The sequence below is a fragment of the Habropoda laboriosa genome, unplaced genomic scaffold, assembly GCF_001263275.1.
Source record: "Habropoda laboriosa isolate 0110345459 unplaced genomic scaffold, ASM126327v1 scaffold819, whole genome shotgun sequence".
Classification (NCBI taxonomy): Eukaryota; Metazoa; Arthropoda; class Insecta; order Hymenoptera; family Apidae; genus Habropoda; species Habropoda laboriosa.
The window spans coordinates 1736-11957 of NW_017100902.1; the positions used below are offsets into that span (position 1 = coordinate 1736).

General features: G+C 46.1%; 3 protein-coding genes across 3 annotated transcripts in view; all 3 read right to left on the bottom strand.

The window, feature by feature from the left end:
* Nucleotides 1–2660, bottom strand: part of LOC108577539 — a gene marked incomplete at its 3' end in the record, with an annotated part of 4094 nt that extends 1434 nt beyond the window's left edge. Inside the window, exon 1 of the mRNA XM_017940718.1 lies at nt 9–2660. Coding sequence (XP_017796207.1) covers nt 9–2660 — 2652 coding nt within the window. The remainder of the gene's footprint in view (nt 1–8) is intronic.
* A 63-nt stretch (nt 2661–2723) lies between these two features.
* LOC108577540 lies at nt 2724–3899 on the bottom strand. Its single transcript, XM_017940719.1, has one exon. It carries the CDS (start codon nt 3897–3899, stop codon nt 2724–2726), a length of 1176 nt encoding a protein of 391 aa, XP_017796208.1.
* A 3645-nt stretch (nt 3900–7544) lies between these two features.
* Nucleotides 7545–9004, bottom strand: LOC108577541. Its single transcript, XM_017940720.1, has 3 exons — nt 8259–9004; nt 7776–8065; nt 7545–7669 (listed from the first exon to the last, which is right to left on the bottom strand). The coding sequence occupies exons 1-3, from the start codon at nt 9002–9004 to the stop codon at nt 7545–7547; spliced, it is 1161 nt and encodes a 386-aa protein (XP_017796209.1).
* Nucleotides 9005–10222: the final 1218 nt, after the last annotated feature.

The window sequence follows — 10222 nt, forward strand, 5'->3', positions numbered from 1 at the left end:
CGATGAACTCTTCGTCCCTGAGTTAGATCCTGATTTTCCTCGGCAAAGCATTCTTGTTGCACCAAGCGTAGGATGGTTTTATTAGCAGCAGATATTTCTTGTGGACACAACAATCCCTTGAAGTGGTTGTCTCGGTTGAAGCGGAGACAGTAAGCGACGATTCTTCGAAGCTTAGCGATTGATGAATATCGCTGAAGAAGTTCCAATGGAGCTGATCTCGTTGCCAAACAAGTTTTGGCTCTTGTCTCTGGAACAACGGTGAGGCTAGGCAAGTCGAGTTGTGGCCAGATGGATTCTTCATCTATGAGCCACATGGGACCGGTTTTCCAGATCGGATTCTGGATGAAGTCGGCTGGAAGTTGACCCCGTGACAACGAATCTGCGGGGTTGTCCTCGGATGGAACGTGTCTCCACACGTTGGAAGCTGTCTTGTCCTGAATTTCTGAAACTCGGTTTGCCACAAAGGTTTTCAGCAGATGTGGTGAAGAGTTGATCCAATGTAGGGTGATCGTAGAATCGGTCCAGAAGATAGCTTGATTGATCTTCACATGGATGGACCGTTGGACACTGTGATACAGCTTCGCTAGGAGATGGGCTCCACATAACTCCAGACGAGGTATGGTCATTGCCTTGAGTGGAGCGACACGAGATTTCGCACACAATAATTTGGACTGAACTTTACCACTTTTGTCACTGGAGCGAAGATAAATGCAGGCTCCATATCCATTCTCGCTGGCGTCGCAGAATCCGTGCAGCTGGATGTTGATTGCGTTCGGGAGAAGGAGATGACGTTCGAAAGCCAAGTCGTTCAATAGATTCAATTGAGTGTGATAGTTGGTCCAGGTAGTGTGGATGCTGGTGGGCACAGATTCGTCCCAATCCAACTTGAGCTGCCACAGCTTCTGCATGATAAGTTTTGCAGTAATGATGACTGGACCAAGTAATCCCAGGGGATCGAAAATTCTTGCAATTTCCGAAAGAATCATCCTCTTCGTGATTCTTGTGTTCGTGGTGATGGATTTCACTGTGTACACTATGGAGTCTTGTTGCGAATTCCAAGCGACTCCAAGTGTCTTCAATGTTTTGTCATCGTGAGATTGAAGTTTCACGTTGACATGACCGTCAGGTAGTCCCTGGAGAAGCGTAGGTGCGTTCGATGCCCATTGACGTATGCTCAGACCTGCTCGTTGCAGAAGGTCGATGAGTTCGTTCCTGAGAGTCATAGCTTCTTGGAGGGTGGCTGCACCTGTCAGTAGGTCGTCCACGTACAAATCGCGTTTCAAAACACTTCCTGCATGTTGGTAGCGATGTCCTTCGTCGTCTGCCAATTGTCGAAGGCAGCGAGTGGCCAAGAATGGAGCGGGTGTCAATCCGAAGGTAACAGTGTTGAGCTGAAACGTTTGCACTTCACCACTTGAATCCGTCCAAAGGATTCGTTGAAATTTTCGATCTTCATCGCGCACTAAGAACTGTCGATACATTTTCTCGATGTCACCACTTAACACATAATTATGGAGACGAAATCGCAGTATGTGCGACACCAGATCGTCTTGAATGGTTGGACCGACCATAAGGGTTTCGTTGAGAGAGATCCCAGAGTCGGTTTTTGCCGAACCATCGAAGACTACACGAAGCTTCGTCGTCATGCTGGTTTCCTTGATTACTGCATGATGAGGTAAAAAGAAACCATCGGTATCTGTTGGATCTTGTACTAGTGACATGTGTCCGAGGTCCAGATACTCCTGCATGACTGCTGCGTAGCGTTCCTTGAAGACAGAATCTTGCTTGAAACGGCGTTGAAGTGCGTTGAACCGTTTCAAAGCTCTGGCGCGTGAATGTCCTAAGCGCTCTTTGTTGTCATTAAATGGAAGGGCAACTATGTATCTTCCAGTAACGTCTCGATGTACGTGTTGCTGAAAGTGTTTCTCACAGGCCCTTTCTTCCAAGGAGAGATGAGGGGTTGATGGTCCCTCTTCGATCTCCCAGAATTGTTTCATGTCGAATTCCAATCGACTGAGTTGACAATTCTTTGATGCTGCATTGTTGTCTCGGCTCGTTGTAGACTGTTCAGCGTCGCTGGACCAGTGAGATGTTTGATGACATCTGTCGTTTTCGAGGTGGATGTCCGTGGAGGTTGAAGACTTCTCGTTGTCCCAGCTTGTTGGAGACAGGATGCTACCTCCAAGAATCCATCCTAACAGTGTCTTCTGAAGAATAAGGTCCGGCCCTTGTGGCGGCGACAGCTTGATTTGTCCGACGCTGAACAAGGCCAATGTTGGACCAGTCCCAAGCAAAAGGTCGATAGGTGCGGGCCTATGGAATTCTGGATCAGCAAGTTTCAGATTTGCTGGAATCTGGACAGAATTTCTGTTAATGGGCTGCTGTGGCTCCATCTCCGAAATACTCGGGATGACGAAGAAATCGAGCTTTTTCTCCCATCCGTTGATGTTAGATCGTATCGATGTCGTCACGATGTGGCTGCTTGATGTTGTCATCTGGTTGAGCGCTCCAATCGGGATGGAGCATCTTCTTCGCTTCAGATGAAGTCTGGTCGCCAATTTTTCAGACATGAAATTGGCCGTTGAACACGTATCCAATAGGGCCCTGCAACAAACTAAATTCTTTAAGGAGTCGTATACCTTTAGCCTTGCTGTTGTCATCAACTCGGTGGATGCTGTGCGAGCTGAAAGGGAAGTGCATCCGCGACTTCCTGGCGTCGATCGTCATGTTGCGCTGGTGGCTGCCGCAGCTGTCGTCGATCCATGCTTCTTCGGTGGCGTCGGCGATCTTCTCCCACTTCTCGGCAGATGTAGGAGTGTGTTGTGTTCCAAGTTGCAGATCCTGCACTGGGACGAAGTACACTCTTGGGTTGAATGTCCAGTCCGAAGGCACTTAAAGCACAATTTTTCCTTCCTTGCCGCGTTGATTCTTTCGCCGACGGATAGCGCGTGGAATTCTTCGCAGCGATGTATCGTATGCGCCTTGTCTTTACACAACGCGCAATTTTTTAATGGCGTGGTGGTGACGAAGACTTTAGAATTCTTCCTCGAAGAAATGTTGGGAATTCTCTTTGTTTGTCTTCTCTGCGGCGTGGGTGATACCCTTGGTGATGCTCTGCTGGTTTGGGTGTTTGTCCTACTGGTCGCGGTCGTCTCCAGCCTCCGTGATCGTTGGCGGAGGAATTCCATGAGACCGCTAATCTTTGGCGTCTCCTTATCCTTCAGCGTGCTGTCGTACGCCATCCTAGTCTGCTGCGCGAGCTTGGGCAGCAGAATTGACATCAGGAGATGATCCCAGTGTTCGACTGGAACGTTGAGTGTGGTCAGCGATCTCAAATGCTGCAAGACGTGACTCACGAAGTCGCGGAGTCCTGCAGCTGTCTCTTGTTCTACTGACGGCGTTTCGACCAAGAGATCGGTGTGGCGTGCAATAATCAGACCTTCGTTAGCATAGGTATCTTGGAGCAGTTGCCAAGCCTTGCTATAATTCTGCTCTGTCGTTTCCATGGCTGCGATGACCTTCGCAGCTTCACCCGACAGAGCTGATCGCAAATAATGGAATTTTTGTACCTTACTGAAGGCATCTTGACTATCGATCATCGATGTGAATTTGTCCTTGAACGATAGCCATTCTTCGAATTTACCACTAAAGTTTGGTAGATCAGCCTTCGGTAAGTTTACCTGCAGTCCTGTTGATGACGGTGCAGGGGTGCAGCAACTGGCTGCTGCGGCGACGTTGGGTTCTGGCGGCTGGGATTCGGTCAGCCATTTGTCCGTTGTAACACTGGTTTCTATGTATCGCTCCTCCACTTCGAAGCGCTCAGTTTCGTGATCAGCGTCTTCTTGTAGTACTTCGATCGCCGCCTGAATTTCTTCGAAGGTTAAGTAGACTTCTCTCATCCTTTGAAATCTACTCCTCAGCATCGCGGGGTTAGGCTGTTGTTCATAATCTCCCAGATACGAGGGTTGCCTTTTAAGTTTTTACAAAAAGTGAAACAGAAACGAACAAGTTCGAAACAAAGTGTTTTATTGCTTTTCGAAATATTCGCCTTTAAGGTCTATACATTTTTGCATACGCTCAAACCAATTCTGGAAACATTTTTTTCACTCTGAAGCTGATATCGTAGAAACATGGTTTTGAAAGTCTTCAACTGCTTCTTGAGGTGATGAAAATCGCTGTCCGCGCATCTTTTGTTTGACAGTGGGGAACAAGAAAAAGTCATTAGGCGATAAATCGGGTGAATACGGGCAGTGAGACATTAATTCGATGTTTTTCTCCTTCAAATATTCAGTTGTTTGATGTGCTTTATGGGAGCTGGCATTGTCGTGATGAAGAATGATGCGACGTTTTTTGTTCTTTTTCCTTACTTCATCGAAGACCGTTGGCAAACAAATTGTTGTATACAATTCGGCATTAACAGTTCTTCGATCCTCTAATGGAATGGTTGCGACGTGTCCAGTACAACCGAAGAAACAAGCGATCATTTTCTTGGAAGTGCTCCGTGAACGAACAACTTTAGTGGGATTGGGTTCATCGTTAAACACCCAAACAGTAGACTGTTGTTTGCTTTCAGGTTCATACGAGTATATCCAAGTTTCGTCTCCTGTAACAATGTTGTATACGGATTTTGAACGTCCTCGGTCGAATTTTTTCAACATTTCCTGACACCAATCAACACGACCCTTTTTTTGCGCTTCGGTCAAATTATGCGGAATCCATCTGGAACATATCTTTCTCACACCTAAATGTTCATGCAAAATCGATTGTATTGCAGTCTGCGATATCCTAAGAGACGCCTCTATCTGTCTGTAAGTCACATGCCGATCTTCTTTACTCATGTTGCGCACAGCATCGATGTTTCTCGGAATGACAACCGATTTTGGCCGACCTTCTCGACATTCATCACTGACGGACGCACGACCATGACGAAATTCTGCAAACCAATTGTAAACAGTCTTCTCTGAATTACCAAAAGTTGCACGAAGCGATTCTATGCATTGTTGTTGAGTAAGGCCTTTTTTAAAATCATAAAAAATCATCCAACGTAAACCTTCACGGGTGATTTCCATTTTTGCACAAACTTGCTTCTTTTAAACGTTCACTATCAACAACTTACTCAGTAAATTTCTAAATTGCCACTGGCTTCGCAATAACAAACGTCAATGTTCACAAATACAGTGGTGCCACAACACATTAACGCCACCTATTGTTCGATTGTAAAAACTTAAAAGGCAACCCACGTATCTCTCGAACATGGTGATGTGTGATTTGATTCCACTTCTCTGTCTGATGAGATGTTTGAGGCGTTGTGCATCGTCTGTTGCCATGATGTAGCGGTGGACTGTTACTTTCTACGGGGATATATTTGTCGCTGAACGTAGATTGTAGAAGTCACTTCACTGGCATTTTACAGTCGTTTGCACTTGTTGGTTTCAGATCACTTCACAGGATCCGGCTCGAAGGACCATAAAAATGTATTGTAGGTGCTGCACCGAAACGATTTACGTTGCGTCGATGCTTCTCTCTACGCTGCACGACAAATTAATGTTGTGCAGCAGATTATTATTGTTAGTAGACACTAAGCTAAGATATTCGTGGTTGTTTCGATATTGTCGTTTGAAAACATAGTTGAAACGCGGTTTAAACTAAATAGAAACCTTTCTCTTGCACGAAGAGCCACGTGTACTTTCACTTTATTGTCTCACTAACTGAGGCAGCACCTTGACTCACTGTCACCTTGTGTTACAGTCTGTTCCACAAGAGCGTGGACGCGATATCTGAGTGCAAATAAATCTTTTCTGTAAAAAAGGTTGTATAGGTCGAAAGTACATTTAAAGAACTAATACGCACTTGCTTAATAATGTGTCCAGTCACCACCATTAGCGATTATTGCTTCACAACGTCTGGGCATACTTTCAACCAGCTTTGCAGCGTATGAGACAGGAAGAGATCTCCATATTTCTCGAATACGGCGAACTAGCGTCTTCAATTTTAAAATACGCTTTCCTCGGAGTTTGTACTTCATGAGAGACCAAACATTTTCGATTGGATTGGCATCGGGGGACTGAGATGGCCAATCCAACACGTTGACACTATTCGCTGTTTTCCACTCCGTACAAAGGCGGCTTCGGTGTTTGGGGTCGTTGTCCTCTTGAAGTATCCAATGATCTCTGGTTCTTTTAAACCAATGTTTCACCGATACTGAGAGACCCCTTTGGTACAGTTTAAGCATCTTCTGGGCATTTAAATTATCCGTAAAGACGCACAAAGTTCCGAAACCCCGACTGTTGAAGCACCCCCAAACATGAACTTTTATTGGGTGTTTAATGCTTCTTTGGATGACTGGATTTCCATGGGCAGACCAGGCTCGTTTTATAGGAGTCCAAGCCCAAAAAGATGACTCATCGCTGAACACGACATTGTTCCAATCACGACAAACGTTTTCATGTGCCCACGCCAACCGTTTTCCGACGTGCTTTGTTGAAAGCAACGGCTTCGAAAGTGTACTACGCCAAGCAACTTTATTTTCTTCCAACCGACGTTTAATTGTTACTATGCCTATTTTTATGCCCTTTTTTGCTAACATTGCTTGCGCTTTACGTAAGGAAAGTGTCGGATTTTTCGAAAAAAGCTGCAGAATTGCTTTATCATCCCTTTTTGTCGTAGCTCGCTTCGAACCTCGATCAGGGAGATCATCGACACAATTTATCTCTTTATAACGTTGCACCCACTTATTTACAAATTCGCGAGACTTGTGCAGATATTTTGCTGCATTTCTAACACTCATTTTTGGCCCTTTCGAGTGCTGGCACAAGAATACTGCTTCGAATCGTTTAGCGTATACGCCACTCATCTCGAAATGGGCGAAATTGGGGCTATTGCGTATTAGAGGAGACATTGTATGTTTGGACTGGCACAATCTTTGCTGTATTGGGTATCAAATTTCACAGATATCGCGTCCACGCTCTTGTGAAACAGACTGTACTTGACATTAAATCGTTGTCCAATTGGACGTCGTACGTTACTTCTGGAGTCATTTCCGAATAAGTTGAACTTACTTTCATCACTCCATAAAATTTTTGACGTCTTGTGTTACCTGAGTACCGATCACTGACTATATGTGATGTACTCTTTTTACGTGTTTGTATTCGCGTATATATGCGATATACTGTCGGATACTGGTCTAATACGATTCTATATTGAGTATGTACTGTCATGTACTGTCTCTTAGATTCACACTGGTACTCTTTTTCTGAGACTGCCAATATTTATACTTCTCAGAATGCCAAAGCAAAGCGGTGATTGGTGGATTTATTTTGGTGGGAGACGAAACTCCAAATCGTTCCGATTGGTGCGGGTGCAGCTAGAACTTTTCCCAATTTTCGAAGGAAAGGGAAAGCGCGGTAGTGCGCTAGTGGGAGAAAGAGCCCAAAGGTTACGGGACCTGATTCGAGGCAGGTAGGCTACCACGAGGGTTCGTGGTGTCCCGCGGTGTCGAAAACCATAAAGAAAGACTTTATGGTAAGGTGTTAACGAGCAAGGTGTTAACATGCTCTAATCCATGTCGTGAACAACCTTATTGTGTCACTGAACATTAATCCTCTCAATTGTGACAATGCTTGAATGTCGAACAATGTTCTCATTAGGAGAAAAGGAATACTTTGGCAATCTGATGAAGCAGAAAAATATAATAGCATGTATATTCCGTCGGATGGACGGAACATACTCCCCCCGTTGAGAGGATACCGATCAACCACAATTATCTCCGCTTTTACATACGTCTACTGGTAACGGTGCTAAGCGTTGGACATTTCGTTTAATGGTCCTGATGATGCAGTCGGAGCCAGGGTGGACGGTGGAGACTCTGCCTAGAGCCCAGTGCATGGGAGGAACGTTGTCTTCCTTGATGACGACGAGGGTTCCTTCTCCGATTCCATGGTTGCCGCTGGTCCATTTATGCCGGATGTTGAGTTCATTCAGGTATTCCTTGGACCATCTTGTCCAGAAATCTCGTTTGATTTTCAGCAGATGCTGCCAAACTGAGAGCCGGTTGGATGGTGTTTCCCTGAAATCAATCTCCGGAAGTGTGGTTAATGCACTGCCAATCAAGAAATGGCCTGGCGTTAAGGCGTAAGGCGTTAAGGTCACTCGGATCAATTGACATGGGGGTGAGAGGCCTTGAATTCAAAATGGCTTCGATCTCGATAAGAAGGGTATTGAACGCCTCGAATGTTAATAATTCATTTCCTACAACTCGCCTTAAATGATGTTTGAAGGATTTCACCGCTGCTTCCCATAAGCCTCCGAAGTGTGGCGACCGTGGTGGAATGAAGCTCCATTTGATTCCTTCGTCGGTTAGGTAGGAGTTGATCTTCTGTTGATGCTCCTGCGAGTTGATTAGGCGTTGCAGATCCTCCAGATGATTATTTGCCCCTACGAAGTTGGTACCGTTGTCGGAACTGATGGTTTGTGGTTTTCCTCGGCGACCGATGAATCTTCGTAGGGCTGCGACGAACGCGTCAGTGGTCAGATCGCTGACTAATTCAAGATGTACTGCCTTGACAGTGAGACAGATGAAGACTGCGACGTAGGCCTTGATTTTATTCCGATTCCGAAGTTTTTTCTCCTTGAGGTAGAATGGACCACAATAGTCGACGCCTACGTTGCTGAATGGTCGAGCTTCGTTGACTCGAGCCTTCGGAAGATTGCCCATGATGTATTCAGTCGAGGGCGGATTGGCCCGAAAACATTTGATGCACTGCCGGATGACTCTTCTTGTCTGATTCCGACCATCGATGGGCCAGTAGCGTTGTCTGACGCTGTAGAGTGTGGCTTGAATTCCGGCATGCAGGTTGCGTACGTGATCGTCTCGAATGATGAGAGACGTCACATGATGAGAGCGTGGAAGTACCACTGGATGCTGCTGTGCGAAAGGGATGCTAGCATGCTTCAAACGTCCTCCTACTCTGATGATGCCGTCTCGATCGAGGAACGGATCCAGCATGGTGAGTTTGCTCTTCTGGCGATCAGGTATCGCTCTCGAAACAGATTTAAATCAATCAATCAAGCATACTCGTGCACGCAGGCTCGACAGACTATCCGAATCTCGGCGTTAAATTTCAAGCGCGCAAATGGTAAACATTTTCTGGGGCTGGCTGTGCTCGTAAAACCGATCGACCTAGTTACAAATCATCCCTCTCTCCTTCCTAGAGCACCAGTCCCGGAGGATTCTAGCGGGGAGACGTACAAAACGCGCAAACACTCTTCTCCTCCTGTATTCGGTCCACCGCCATCCTGTAACTCCTTCTCTCTCTCTCTCTCTCCCTTTGCTCTCACCTTCTTCTTCCTTTTTCTCCCCTTTCTTCTCTTCGTTTTGTTTCACTCTCTTGTTGCCCGGTTTTTTGCGGCCGAGGCGTTAAACTGGGCGACTATTAAAATCGCGCCGGTTGCCAATTCCAGGCGAACGGCCATATTTCGGTGTCGAAACGTCGAAAAGGAATTCATGGCCACGGCTGGCCAGCCAGAACATCGTGAATTAAAGCACACCCCGGTAAATTGTCGGGGAGGAAGAAGCGTGTCGTCGGTGTTTTCTCGTTTCTGTCAGAAAAAAGGATGTTCGTTCGTTCGTTCGTTCGTTCGTTCGTTCGTTCGTTCGTTCGTTCGTTCGTTCGTTCGTTCGTTCGTTCGTTCGTTCGTTCGTTCGTTCGTTCGTTCGTTCGTTCGTTCGTTCGTTCGTTCACACGGGCCACCGAGCACTTAGCGAATGATTTTTAAATTGAATCATGTTTTTTCCCCGAGGCTATATCGCATTCACTCTGCCCCTGTCGCTACTGTTGCTACTGCTTCGGTTTTTCTTTCTCCCTTTTTTATCTCTTCTTTCTTCGGCTGCGTTTCGCCAGATTCGCGGGATACAGCTACTCGAGAAGAAGAAGAAGAAGAAGAGGTGGAGGAAGAAGAAGTACGTGTTGACAAGTAGTCTAGAGAAGTGGAACAACTCTTCCGGCGGTTTTCTTCAACGAGACAAGAAGCAAGGACTGGTTTTTCGCGAGCCGGCAATTACTCTCGATTGTTTGGCCTGGCTGTCTTTGTTTCGGTGTAAATACCGCGATCGATGTATGCTTCGAGCTTCTCTTTGTGCAATCTTCTCTTCTTCGTGGCGCAGTTTCCACTTCTGCGGGCAAATATGCAGGTTCTCTTGGATGGTTTTTGTCGGATTGTAATT